The sequence below is a fragment of the Engystomops pustulosus genome, chromosome 6, assembly GCF_040894005.1.
Source record: "Engystomops pustulosus chromosome 6, aEngPut4.maternal, whole genome shotgun sequence".
NCBI classification, from domain to species: domain Eukaryota; kingdom Metazoa; phylum Chordata; class Amphibia; order Anura; family Leptodactylidae; genus Engystomops; species Engystomops pustulosus.
The window spans coordinates 52,069,263-52,084,189 of NC_092416.1; the positions used below are offsets into that span (position 1 = coordinate 52,069,263).

Sequence of the window (14,927 nt, forward strand, 5' to 3'; positions counted from 1 at the left end):
CCTTTATACAGCACAGTGAGTAGCTGTAACCCTATATACAGTGCAGTGAGTAGCTGTAGCCCTATATACAGCACAGTGAGTAGCTGTAACCCTATATACAGTGCAGTGAGTAGCTGTAGCCCTATATACAGCACAGTGAGTAGTTGTAGCCCTTTATACAGCACAGTGAGTGAGTAGTTGTAGCCTTTTATACAGCACAGTGAGCAGCTGTAGCCCTATATACAGCACAGTGAGGAGCTGTAGCCCTTTATACAGCACAGTGAGTAGTTGTAGCCCTTTATACAGCACAGTGAGTAGCTGTAGCCCTATATATAGCACAGTGAATAGCTATAGTCCAATATACAGCACAGTGAGTAGCTGTAGCCCTTTATATAGTACAATGAGTAGCTGTAGCCCTATACACAGACCACTGAACCTGTGAGGCTAATTAGTGGACACACCTTGAGGAACCATCTCCCTTTTCTCACATTTTTTTCAGGGAACCATCATTTCTGTCCAGGTCCATTTAAGAAGTTTTATTTGTTTAAAAATTCAGTTGATGCATATGGACTGGTGGTTTAGTGTTCCAAATTGTCCTATACAGTTACTGTTTGTGACCGCTTAAAAAAAACAAAATGTTTAAAAATACATTGGTCTATGGTTCTCAGCGCCTGTTTGATGCTGATGGTGAAGCACAAGCAATGACGTTACGCATTATCCACTATGAAGCTGGAGTAGTACACCCTAGCTTCACAGCACAAGTGCTGCAAGTACACAGCATGTACTATGAAGCCGGAGTAGTAAACCCTGACTATATGGACACTGTATATAAGAATATTGTTACACCTGGCTGGGGGATGACTTGGATGGGGTTTGCCTCCTCTTCCTATGCTGAACCCCTAGCTTTATTATTGTGCACTAAATATTGCTATGTTTCTATCATGTTGGAGTAGCAAGGTGACCAAGAACTGGTTTCCCAACCTCCGCCTTGTTCTGTCTGCACTTATGTTGTTGCTTTGGACCTAGGAATCAGAACACATTTATTGCATGTTGGTAATGTTGTTAGTCCAAAAATGTTTAAAGTACCAAAATAGATATTTAAAGTATATGTAGTTGAATCCGTAGAACAAACATTTTAAGTATCTTCTACTTATTTTCTCACCAGTTTAGATGAAATCACTGGAGGCTTCGACCAGTTACCCTTAGAATTTGCCAGACGTCTACCAAATGCCATCAGTCTAAATTCCACTGTAGTCAAAATTATACAGAGCCACAAATCAGTGGTTGTCCAGTACAGGAAGAACAACTCATCCTCTCTCACCAACATATCTGCTGACTATGTCATCATCACCTCCACCGCCAAGGCTACCAGGCGTATAAACTTCAGTCCTCCACTGAGTAATGAGAAGTACAATGCTCTGAGTTTTATTCACTATACAAGTGCCACAAAGATTCTTCTGAGCTGTAATGAGAGATTCTGGGAGAAGGATGGAATAGTTGGTGGAAGAAGTGCTACTGATCGACCATCTCGTAACATCTACTACCCAAGTCATAACTTCACCAATGGCAGAGGTGTGCTCCTGGCATCATACACTTTAGAAGATGATTCCTTGTTCTTTCTATCACTCAGCGATGAAGAATGTGTTAATATTGTCCTAGAAGATTTGTCCATCATCCATAAAAGACCAAAGGAGGAGTTGAAAAACCTCTGTCCAAAGTATGTAGTGAAGAAGTGGAGTCTGGATCCCTATTCAATGGGAGCACTTGCCTATTTCACACCGTATCAATTTGGAGATATGTTTAAAGATTTATCCAGACCAGAAGGAAGACTATACTTTGCTGGGGAGCACACAACTTTTCCTCATAGCTGGATGGACCCAGCTGCAAAGAGTGGTGTGAGAGCAGCAAGTGAGATCCACCGAGACTGCAATAAGTTTCTCCATAAATAATTAATTTGGGTTGATTGTATAAATGCATGGCTACTATCAGAAGTAGATGTGATGGTATATTCTTCCTGCCTGCCTCTGCCCTAATCTGTAATTTAATAATCCTGGAACCTAACCTAACTTGTTCTAAACCTTATTTTAGCAATATGTAAATTAACTGCAGAGGCTACTGATTTTTAAAATTACAGATTAGGGCAGAGGCAGGTGGAAGGAATCCAGCATCAGATATATTTCTCATGGTAGACTCCTCATGGTAGGTTTCCTTAAAGGGCTTACCTGAAACACATCAGCAGTTCATTCCTACGATGGTCATGAATACGTTTTAATATACAGAAATAAAATGATTTTCTTTTAAACTATAATGCGAGGATTACTTTCTCAATACAAATAATATTGTGGACAAAAGTTTAATTTTCTACCAGAGAATCTTCCCACACACAGGGTAGAGGAGGCATATAGTAACTTGTGACAATCTACTCCTCTGAGTACAGGACTTCATGGTGACTTCTCCTGTCCATGGCTTCTCACCAGGGGTGAACCTAGCCTCTCTGCTGCCTGAGGCAAACTATAGAAAGACACCCCCCCCCCCACCTCCTCAGTCCAATCATTATACATTATGTTAAAGTTTCACCATATTCTGCCACTGGTCCCTTTTCATACTGGTCCATGTAGTTGTGTAAGGTGTTATTTTTCCCAGAACACTTTGATATTTCATTTACTGCTGTACAACATCTTCATAACTTTTAATTAAATGGCAAAAAAACATTGACCCACTGGTTATTCTGGCTGTGTACGGGGGCGCTGCACATTCATCCCCAAAACCCGCTACATTGCCTGGCTTAGTTTAACCTCTGCATCTCTCACTAAAGGAAGGGTATCTTTGCCGACGGGTATCCCCTGATGAGCCCAGGGAGGGTGAAACAGATCCTGTCGGGATTTGGGTGCTTAACCCTATGACTATGATCTGTTGCTATAGGGATTGGGTTGTCATCCCTATTTTTGACATTTGCTCTTACATCACTGGGACTAAACCTGCGTAATAGGTCATTATTAGGTCAAAGTTAGGCATCTAGGGCTTGATAGACTTCGGAAATAGGGTGTTCTAGGGTGAGTGACTCAGTCAAATTGACCACTATCAACAACAACAGTTTTCTATCACCCTGTTTGCTTCTGTCCCATGCAGCTCGTATGGATGTAGTATGTTCATACTCACTGGACTGTCACACTGACACGTTTCTTTCTGCTGACAAACAACAACCAATATCCATATACATCCAAATGAAGGAACGTGCACGGTTAATCTGTGCGTTAACGTGTGACTGCCCAAATAAAGTTAAGCCCAAACCACCGGGAGCACAGGCCCCTTTAACCCTGAACCAATATTCGCTGCTAATAAACACACAGAGACTTGTATTCAAGTTGAAATAACCCAAATATCCGCCAGCTGTGGCAATCGTAACGCCGAAAATTCTTTAAACAAAGGGAGGGCGGGTGGGAAACACGATCCAGAAAGAGGGTGAGTGGCAGCTGCAGCTCCTATTTAAGCTATGCTCACTTCCTGTACCACCCACGACACAGGCCCGTCCCTAGTCACATAGCCCCCACCACCATGGCATACGCAGGAAATCAGAAAGGAAGAGAAAAACCCACGGGGCCTTATTCCTGTACTTAAGACACCCTTTGTGCAGTCATTAGCCCAACGGTTAAAAGCCTCCAGGCTTGCAAATCGCTAGCCTAAAAGGTGAGCCCTCCACCAGGTTCTCTATTGCACAATTGTTGCTCTGTACACCTATAGGAGATCACTAGGCCCTTACACGCTTATGGTTTTCTTTTTCTAGATGGGCACTACATGCAGAAGATTTGGCTTAAATCATCAGTACTCTATTTTGCATTGTTTTATCTTTAATATGATAGTAAAAGCTACATTTTAAAAATCACTCATTTGTATCTTTTCCAATCATTCATAGTGATTTCAGGTCATATTCATTGACTGCTTTCTATACTAAATGGCAAAAAAGCAGCGATCAGACTTTTGGACTTATTTTCTTTACATACATCTCAATTGGGACATGGGGACATCGAACATGTTTTGGATTTTGAGTAATACACGTCTAGTTCTGTACTTTGATGTTAGATCATTTGTGCATAGCAACATGAAGCAAAATTTGCAATCTCAACTCTGTGACATACAGTATATCCACCTCAGTTCTGCTGAATATAGTACAGCTAACATGAACATGTGTGCCTGGCAGCAGCACCCCATAAAATCCATTGCAAATAAGTTGTGCTTTTTATTCAGAGAATAAAGTTGCATCATTCTCTGAATACAGAGCATGTCTTATTTGCACCAGATTTTAAGGACTGCTGCCTTTCTTTACCTATTACAAAGATTTACATTGGGAAACCTAGGGGGGCGCTGTCTCACTTTCTTTATTAAGTAAAGAAAGGATTTCTGCTGCACACTAAATTGGGTGGACTATACAGGTGCTCTGGAGAGGGTCCCAATCCCTTGAAGTATAAGAAATTTGTAAACTCCAGACACACTGTTGTGTTGCAAATTTTGATTTTGAAAGGCCTTTCTCCAGAAGCGGCTGGGACCGCCATTCCTACTCTGTGCCACATTGCTATATGCAAGCCTTACCCCTTCACTCCTATGCAAACTAAGTCTGATGAAGGTCAATTGCCTGACCGAAACATCACATTGGAAGTTTGTATAATGAAAAACAAAATTTGCAACACAACAGTGTGACTGGAGTTTACAAATTTCTTTCACTTTCTTTATTGGACATGTGTAAGAGATGTGCATATATAGCATCAGCTCTCTTGCATTTGTCCACCACAGCCTTGCTAGAAATGTTCATGGTGGATGGATGTAGCAGTTGACGCTCTGTCTGGACATGAAAGTGTCTTGTATTTTGCACAGATGAGTTGGATGAGGCTCAGTGCGTAGGATCCAGTGGGAGCGCAACATTAAGCAACGTATTGCAGCCATTCTCAGTGGCTCCTCGGCCTTCTCCAGAGCTGGTCTGCTTGAGTGTGTGGGGCTCCTCTCTTCAAGAGAAGCGGTGGGGTCGGGCACAAAGGGACACGTACAGGGACACCTCATGCTAGGTGGCTGTGCTGTGTAACAAGTAGTGTGCATTCCGACTGCTGCGCTGCGTGCACAGCCCAGTAACAGCCATTGCACAGCTCCACACTGTTACTCTCTTCAGCCTGTGGCCCCCTCCTCCTGCTGGCCAACTCCTAGTCAGAACATGCCGCAGTCACTCATGGTTATTTTAATGCAACATGTTCTGACATGATTATTTCGCTGCTTTTTTACTGACGCCGCCCCCCCGCCCCCATTTCCACCAGGGGACAAGCAGCCCGAGGTGAGATTCTCAACTCACTTCATGGCAGGTGTGCTCCTGCTTCTCACTGCTATTCTAAGCCAGATGTCTTCATTAATGTGCAGCACATACACCACACTGTGCAACTAAAAATTCAACAAAAAAAAGATAAAAGATAAAAAAAAACTGTTCTCCTTAATAGTATATACCCGTCACAGCACAACTAACCCCACTGTGCCCACCACATAAATCATATATACACCTCAACTGACCACCCTGTTCCCCCATATCATATAAAAAACCCTCACACCACAACTGACCACACTGTGTCCCTCATATTATATAAAAGCCCCTCACACAATACCAAATAACAAATTCAAATCATGTTTATTTATAATGAAATCTTGGTACTGCCCCCCCTCACAGCCACAGCCTCACAGCCTCCCTCACATGACATATGAATACACATGATGTCATATAAGTCCTTTACGTAAAGCTGATGATAAATCTGGAATGTGCAACTAATGATAATAACAAAGCAAGACACTCAGATGTCATTCACCGTTTGGGCCTCAACCTAATAAGGGAATGCCACAACTCTCAACTCTTGCAGTCCAGTAATTTCAATATATTTAAGGGATTATGTCAAATATATTTATCAAATATAGCAATTAAGTAGTGGGATCTTCCTATGCGGCGCCAAACTCTGGAAGTTCAAGGGTTGCATCATCTGACTTCTCAAAGCATTAATTATCTCCCCTTGGAGTCTGCTAAGCTTGGGCCACACTGGACTTGTACTGTTCAGCATCTTCAGCTGTTGCTTTAAACCCCTACGCGCACCTGATTGTTATAGTATGTCCCTGCAGGAAGATACTTCCCTCACGGGGACGTTCTATAAAGTCCTGCTTTTGGCACCGGCTCAGGAACGTAGCCGGCACCAGAAGCAGCGGCTATCAGCTGTATATTATAGCTGACCCCGCGCGCTAACACCCATGATCGGAGCCGGGTGTTGCTTGACCGTGGCATGTAAGGTTCTTCCCCCTATGGATCGGAACCCCCAGCACCACTTACCGGGTGATCCGATCCACTTCTGGGCACCCCCGAGGTCTGCCAAGTGTCCAGGGCTGTCCGATCTTCCCGGAAGGGGTCTGAATGCAAACTGTCTACAATGCTCTACAATGAATAAGTATTGCAGAGCAGTCTAAGTCAGATTATCGCTTGTTCAAGTTCAAGTATGTATAAGTAAAAAAAAAAGTTAAAAACACTACACACTAAAATAAATAAAAAATAAATAAATAAAAATATAACCCCTAAAATGTCACTTTCCCATAAAAACCCATAATGGAGTATAAAAATCCCAAACGCACAAAAACCTCTCACATATTTGGTATTGCCGCGTCTGTAACAATCAGTATAATAAAACAGAATTGTCACTGGACCTGCACGGTAAACGCTTGGGAAAAAAACGCAAAAAACTTTCAGAAAAAAGGTAATTTTTAATTGATATCTTTTAAAAAATGCTCTAAAAAGTGATGTTACACACTCTAAAATAAGACTAAAAAGAACAACTCTTCTCGCAAAAAATAAGCCCCTAACCAGATTTGTCAGCCGAAAAATAAAAAAGTTATGCATATGAAAAAATGCTGATGCTAAAATTAACAATTTCTCCAAGTTAGTTTTTATTCAGTAAAATTGAATAAAATACACAACCCCCCCCCCCCTCATATTTGGTATCGGTGTGTCTGTGACAATCTGCATAATAAAACAGAATTGTATGCTAGCCCCGCCGCTTCATGTTTGCAGCGGCATACATCAAGAGGCAGGGCCTGGCGTAGAAAGGAAACGCAGCCGGCGACTTTTCACATATGAAAAGTCGCCTGCAGCAGCGAGTGCGCCTGTGCGACCCACCCTTCATGCCCCAATGGCGTGAAGGTGGCGGATTCGGGCAAATAATCACAAGTGCTAGCAGCGGCATATTCGCAGCGGCATACATCAAGAGCGGAAGCAGGGCCTGGCGTAGAAAGCATACGCAGCCGGCCACTTTTCACATATGAAAAGTCACCGGCGGCAGCGAGTACGCCTGCGCGGGTACAGTAACGCCCCGCACATCCCCCCTACCTGCCACCCTCCCTCTGCTCAGTGCCCAACTAGCGTGAAGGTGGTGGATTGGGGCAAATAATCGCAAGTGCTAGCAATGAGCACTGATGAATGTGCCCCATAGAAAGAGAGATGAGACAGATGAGAGATGAGATGTATGAGATGCCTATTACACAGAGGCATTGCCTATTACATTGTCAGCTCTGCTACATCTCTGTTCTCACAGATATGTGCCTGCCTCCCCCTTCCCCTGGATCACTTATCTCCTTGTAGTTTGCAGCTTCTCTCTGCTCACAATGTGCTGGCAGGAAGTGAACTGGTGAATGTCTGTGAGCTCCGTGCAGGGGATGTGGCTACAGCCTCAGAGCAGAAAAAGATAGAAATCTCATCTCCAGGCTGTCACATAGGAATCCAAGATGGCGCATGACCCTAAATCAGAAGTTAAAGGGTCGTAAAGGACTGATAGAGACAGGTTGGACTTCTGTGAAATGCTGCATTTTTTAAATAACAGTGAATTAGAGAATGTGTTATTTTGTTCTTCTGATAACATATAAGAAACTTGTCTTTTTATGGGAAAACCCCTTTAAAGAACCTTCTCACTCTTTCCTAGGTGAAGACAATGAGCAGATGTGGTGACATGCTTATATTAGCTGTAGCCACATCCCTTGACATACCCTAGGTAGCTCTAGAGCAGTGATTTTCAACCTGTGTGCCGCGGGGAAAGTTCCCTGAACTATGGTGCCCCGATGTAGGAGCTACAGAAGATGGGCGGAGTGAAGGTACGCGGAAGAAGACATCAAGGGTAAGTATATAAGGTTATTATTTGTATAGGGAAGGCAGCTAGGGTCTTTTTTTATTAGTAAAGGGAGGTTGGGGCTTTTTATTAGTTAAGGGTGGCCTCTAGAGCCTTTTAATTAGTAAAGGGGGGCCTCTAGGGCCTTTTAATTAGTAAAGGGGGGCCTCTAGGGCCTTTAAATTAGTAAAGGGGGGCCGCTAGGGTCTTTTAATTAGTAAAGGGAGGCCGCTAGGGGCTCTTAATTAGTAAAGGGAGGCCGCTAGGGGCTCTTAATTAGTAAAGGGAGGCCACTAGGGGCTCTTAATTAGTAAAGGGAGGCCGCTAGGGGCTCTTAATTAGTAAAGGGAGGCCGCTAGGGGCTTTTAATTAGTAAAGGGAGGCTGCTAGGGTCTTTTAATTAGTAAAGGGAGGCCGCTAGGGGCTCTTAATTAGTAAAGGGAGGCCACTAGGGGCTCTTAATTAGTAAAGGGAGGCCACTAGGGGCTCTTAATTAGTAAAGGGAGGCCACCAGGGGTTCTTAATTAGTAAAGGGAGGCCACTAGGGGCTCTTAATTAGTAAAGGGAGGCCACTAGGGGTTCTTAATTAGTAAAGGGAGGCCGCTAGGGGCTCTTAATTAGTAAAGGGAGGTCGCTAGGGTCTTTTAATTAGTAAAGGGAGGCCGCTAGGGTCTTTTAATTAGTAAAGGGAGGCCGCTAGAGGTTTTTATTAGTAAAGGGAGGGCGCTAGAGGTTTTTATTAGTAAAGGGATGCCGCTAGGGGTTTTTTATTAGTAAAGGGAGGCCTTTTATGACTGTTTTAGTGTCATTTTGTGCTATTTTGATTGGTGGTGTGCCCCAGGATTTTCTAAGTATAAAAAGTGTGCCGCGGCTCAAAAAAGGTTGAAAATCACTGCTCTAGAGAACATCCTACCTTCGATCAGATCACTGGCCTTGATGAGTTCCCCATGGGAGGTTATAGGATCAGGGTTCTGGTCGCATCAGGCCCGTCTGAATATGTAGATTCTGTTGAGACCAAACATGACCTACTACCTATGCTCCCATTAAGAGTTTTGCAAATCGTATATCGTACGATATCATATATCTGTATATGTACGTTTGCCTCGTTGCCATGATCCCAGATATGTGTTTGACCTCTGGCTAAAATGTACCATAATTCCATAGCTGGAAAGTGGAGTTATTGGATTTATTACTCATTGTCTCTTTGTAAAAAGTGGATGGAACTCTCTGAAAACGGTTGTTGCCACCATGTCTGCTATTTGCGCCCCCCCCCCCCCCCATGGAGTAAAGGACACTCTTCAGCTTGTCTTCCTGACTTAATTACGTTATTAACCCCTTATCACCGACACTAGTTTTCAGCTCAATGACCAGGCTCGATTTTTCAAATCTGCCCTGTCTCACGATAATTGGTTATAACTTCGGAACGCTTTAACATATCCTGGTGATTTTGAGAATGTTTTCTCGTGATACATTGTACTTCATGTTAGTTATAAAATTTAAGTGATAAGTTTTGCGTTTCGTTCTGAAAAAAAGTGAAAATTTGGCAAAAGTTTGTAAAAATTCTTCATTTTCCAAGCTTGAAATGTTCTGGTTTCCAGACAAGATGTAAAACTACCCAAAAAGTTTGATAATTAACATTTACAGAATATCTGCTTTATGTTGGGATGATATTTTATGCTTCCGGTCATTTTTCTAGGATGTTATGAGGTGCAGAACTTTAGGTGCGATTTTTCTTATTTTCATGAAAATTGCCAAAACTCACATTTTGAGGGACAACTCAGCTTTCAAGTGACTTTGAGAGGACTAAATAATAGTAAAACCCCATAACTTACCCCACTATATAAAGTTCACCCCCTCAACATATGTAAAACAACTTCTATTAAGTCTATTAACCCTTTAAGTGTTTCTCATGGGTTAAAAAATATGGACCTGCGATTTAGAAACGATAGAATTTTTTTGGAAAATACATTCATTTAGGCCAAAACTGACATTTTCAGAATAAATTAAATTAAATGATGAAACGCACTGCAACGCTTGATGCCCAATTCCTCCCGAGTTTACTGATACCCCATATGTGGTGGTAAACTGCTGTACGGGCGCACGGCCGAGTATAGAATGAATGGAGGCGCCATTCACAGCAGATTTGTATTGTCACATTGTACGACCTATACATTTTTTTTTTTTTGGGAATGCGAACATATGAGGGCTCATTATGTACGGGATGAGATACAATGTATAGATAATTTATTTTGGGAGTCTAAAGCTTATTCATGAGATTTTATTAACTATTTCAAGGGGGACACAAATAAAATCATCAATTTTAATTTTGGATTGTTAGCATTTTTTTCCACCCGCTCACCGTAACGTAAAAATAATATTTTATCTTTATTCTCTTTATTTTTTTTTTTAAACTTTTTTTACATTTTCTACTTCTTGGCTTGAATAAGCGATCATCCGATCGCTTATTCAAGCCTTTACACTGCAATACACTTGTATTGCAGTGTATAGTGTAAGTAACTGAGCATGCCGCGCATGCTCAGTTACACACAGCCGGGTCCTGCCAGGAGGCGGAACCCGGCACAGAGAGGAGCCGGGTTCACTCGTCGGAACCCGGGGCTGAGGCAGAAGGGATCGGATCCCCCGGTAAGCTCACCGGGGGGGTCTGATCCACGGGGGACACACTTGCACGCCGCGGTCATGCTTGACCCCGGCGTGTAAGAGGTTAAACACCCGGGATCGGAGTTTTTCCGATCCCGGGTGTTAGTGCCGGGTCTGGGCTGTGATATCACAGCCCGACACCGGCACCAGCGAGACCCGGTGTCCCGAAATCTTCTTCTGACGCGCCGCCGTAGAAAGGCGTACGCGTCAGAAGAAGTACCCTTAATGACCGCCGTAAAAAGCTGACACGGCGGTCATTAAGGGGTTAAGATAAGACTGGATAAAGTGAGTGACATGTACTGGCACTGTTGAACATAATGCCCCATACCCTTGGCTGAATGGTCAATATTTTCGCCCACACTCATTTTGCCCCCGCTCAATTTGCTCCTGCTCATTATGCCCCTGTTGTTTTTATAGTTGTACAGGTTTAAAAGTTAATAAAAACTATACTGCTGCTGTGCCCCAGTGAGTGGCAGCTGTCTTCTCTCCTGACCGCTGCCATACAGTAAGGCACCCAGCACTGAATACGCAATGACGTCATTGCACTGCTGGTGCTGAAATGCTGGCGTGCATTGTGGCAGAACAGGAACTGCATTACTCCCTGCTCTGCCATGGCACAAGCTCAAAGGGGCCCAGAGCTCTGCGGCGGCTCTTGTGCTGCTCCAGTGGCCCGTGGCTTTCACAGAACTGAGATGGCCACGGGCCCCTCCCTTCCAGCGGACCAGGTTGTGGTCGCACACACTGAGATTGTCACACCCCTGGTGTCAGGCTATGTCACATTGCTGACTAGGAGACCCTATTCTCAAGTCATCCATATCACATCTACACGTAATTTGATTTAAGTTTTTTCCCACTTACACATAACTGGAATATCACATGTTTATAACAGTAGTGACATGGGCTATGGGGAGTAAGATGTACGTTGGTCAGCAAAAGAAGGCATACTTTAGAAAAAATATTTAATTGGATTTATTGGGGCTTATTTACTAAGGGTCCACGAACACAATTCTGAGTTTTTTCCGATGTTTTCGGGATTTGCGCCGCTGGGACAGGTATTTAACTGTGGATTTTGTTGCGTGCGTTGGGATTGTGGCCCGGCTGCGCTGGTGGACGATCTTAGTGAATTTAGTGAACTTTCATGAACTCCGCAGGGCCGGGTAAGTAAATGTGTCCCATTATGCTTATGTAAAACAGTCAAGGACAGTAATGTACTAACGTATAATTTGGCAATTTTGGGCACAATGTTGCATTTTAATATATTGAAGGAATTCATGGTAAACTCAGACACTATGTAACACTATGAGGAGCATTCCTAGTTCCTATGCTAAATCTATTAAACAACAAGGTGGAAACAGTCTGTTAGTGTATAACTCAGAATTTCACTTTTATATATACATAAAAAAAGCATATAAAAAGCAACATAAATATATATAATATTATAATATTAATGGTACATATACAATATTATATTACTGGGTAATTGATATAAAGTTTTCTGGCTAATTTGTTTCTTATTTCTTAAAAACAATTGTGTTGGTTTTACTTTATTTTGAACCTGAATTTTTCACCTGCATAATGCACTGGAATATTCTATTACATAACTGTAACGTAATACACATAGACATAAAGTAGAAACATATTTTACTATGTGGTTTTAATTAGTAAAACATATATCAAGCTTGTGTTCTTCTAAAAACTGGAGATCAAGTTTTGAAAAAATGAGAGATGCATATTATAATGTGTTGATCTGGTTACTAAACTAAACATGAAGGCAATTGCATCCTGATTCGTGGGCTCTTTGAATTTTCCTCCTAGTCCCCTCCGTTCCTTAGATATGAGCCCCGGGATCTGACTATTAAGAGTGCTGTATCGTCAGATAGAATGAGCTGCAGCACGGATGGTGGGGTGTGACTATGCTAAAATCCCTTGACACCATCCAATCAGCGTCAGAGGGTGTCAGAGAAGAGATTCCTTTCTTAAGGGCTGAGTATGCACCGAGCGGTGGTTGCGTGCTCCCAGCTTCATGTGTCTGCACTGCCAGGTGCAAGAAGCTGCTGGTCTCTGCACAGCACACGGAAGATCACGCGAGATCACGCTGTGTTCCAAGCTAAAGCCGGGAGATGATGCCGGGAGCGTGCAGCCGCTGCTCGGCGCGTACTCAGCCCGTAAGAAAGGAATCTCTTCTCTGACTCTGATTGGATGGTGTCAGGGTATTTTAGCATAGTCACACCCCACCACCCGTGCTGCTGCAGCTCCTCCTCTCTGCGATACAGCACTCGTAACAGTCAGATCCCGGGGCTCATATCACAAATGGAGGGGCTTAAGAGGAAAATTCAAAGTGCCCCGAATCAGGATGCAAGTGTCTACATGATGGTATGTTCAGTTTAGGATGGTTGGGGTGGTGAAAGGTTTAAGTGGTGCCGTCGAACCCGACCATGGCACCTTACAGAACTGCACGTGCATCTTAGCCTGATCATCATCGTATTGTATTATACTGTAGCCATCAATCCCATCTCTGCACAATGCAACTGATGGTCTCTAAAACAAGGAACATCTGTTAATTGAACATCATTGCAAGTCACTACCTCATGAAGAGGATGAGGTAGTCATCAAGAATGTGACGTGCACCTCAAATATGCCTACATATGCCTCTTATAATCTTATAATAAGTAAATTGGATTCTTAAAGGTTGTCTGACATCAGACAGGCTTCAAAATGCCACCATAAGGCTGACCTATGTCTCTAGGGAAGTTCTGATGTTTACTTCATGCTTCAAAAACAATTGCTGGCCCTCCAGAGACCCAATGGTTACTCCAGGTTGTAACACAAAAATGGTTCCAGCAGACGGAAACAAACTTGGGGGCTACACTGATCTGTTTCATAGGGAATGGTGAAGGGACATTGCACACCCATAATTGGATTTTCTTGTTTATTGAAAGAACAAAGATCAGATTTTCATTGTCTCCTGAAAAGTTTTTTGACCAAAAATGACCTAATGGCAGCTTTAACTTCTTTATTTCTCAGTGTATATATAATTGGATTCAGTAAGGGTGTTAGAACTGTATAAAATATTGACACCATTTTATCAGCTGCATAAGAGACAGATGGCCTCAAGTAGATGAACACACAAGGTCCAAAGAAGAGGGTGACCACAATGAGATGAGAAGCGCATGTGGAGAACGCTTTGCCCATCCCTTCATCAGATTTGGTCTTCACTATGGTGTTGATGATCCCCATGTAGGAGATGAGCAAGACAATAAAACACAGTGCAGATATCATGCCACTGTTAGCCACAAACACTATCTCAATGATAAAGATATCGGAGCAGGATAATACAGACAGAGGATGGATGTCACAGAAGAAATGGTCGATTCTGTTTGAGCCACAGAACTTTAGCTGACAAGTTAATATTATCTGAATGATGGAGTGAAAGAAGCTTATGGCCCAGCACACAACTTCCAGCCAGTAACAAAAAGTCTTGTTCATGATACTAGAATACCGTAGCGGGTTGCATATGGCCACATAGCGATCGTAGGCCATGACGGTAAGAAGGATGCACTCAGTTCCAGCAAAGAAGTGTAAGAAGAAGAGCTGCGTCATACAACTGCTGAGGGAGATTGTGTTCCTTTTTGTTAAAAAGTCAATCAGCATTTTTGGGACAGTCACGGTTGCGTAGCACAGATCTACTAGAGATAACTTGCTGAGAAAATAATACATGGCTGAGTGGAGGCGGGACTCAAAATATACTGTTACCATGATGAGAAGATTGCCAAAAAGTATGAGAACATAGACAACCAACAAGAGGATAAACAGGGCAATACTCAATTTAGGAAAAGTGTCTAAACCTAGAAGAGTGAACTCCTCCACATTGTGCTGGTCCGTAATGTTAAACATTTTTTGATGATTTTGTTTCCTAAATGTCCAAAAAGAAAGTTAACAGATTTTTGTAGATGTTTTAAAAATCATATTAACAAGCATCTTATATTAAATATTTACGGATCTCTATGAAATACATATATGGCTGCTAATCTGAGGTGTTAATTTTGTGCTGTTTGACTCCTCATGAGAGCAGGTTTCACCAGGGTTTAAAACCTTCACAATTCACAAATCTAGCCAAAAAGTTGT

The 14,927-nt window shown here is 42.6% G+C and overlaps 2 protein-coding genes across 2 annotated transcripts in view; one reads left to right on the forward strand and one right to left on the reverse strand.

Moving 5' to 3' along the window:
* Positions 1–2,233, forward strand: part of LOC140135070 (L-amino-acid oxidase-like) — a 35,863-nt gene extending 33,630 nt beyond the window's left edge. The window contains exon 7 of the mRNA XM_072156088.1: positions 1,145–2,233. Within this exon, the coding sequence (XP_072012189.1) occupies positions 1,145–1,928 (784 nt within the window). The 3' untranslated portion in view covers positions 1,929–2,233. The remainder of the gene's footprint in view (positions 1–1,144) is intronic.
* Positions 2,234–13,757: 11,524 nt separating this feature from the next.
* On the reverse strand, positions 13,758–14,519 carry LOC140065898 (olfactory receptor 4Q3-like). Its single transcript, XM_072113459.1, has one exon. The coding sequence runs from the start codon at positions 14,517–14,519 to the stop codon at positions 13,758–13,760; it is 762 nt and encodes a 253-aa protein (XP_071969560.1).
* Positions 14,520–14,927: the final 408 nt, after the last annotated feature.

Bases quoted from the DNA above. Each gene is read 5' to 3' on its own strand.
- LOC140065898 (XM_072113459.1), bottom strand. From the start codon at position 14,519: ATGTATTATTTTCTCAGCAAGTTATCTCTAGTAGATCTGTGCTACGCA.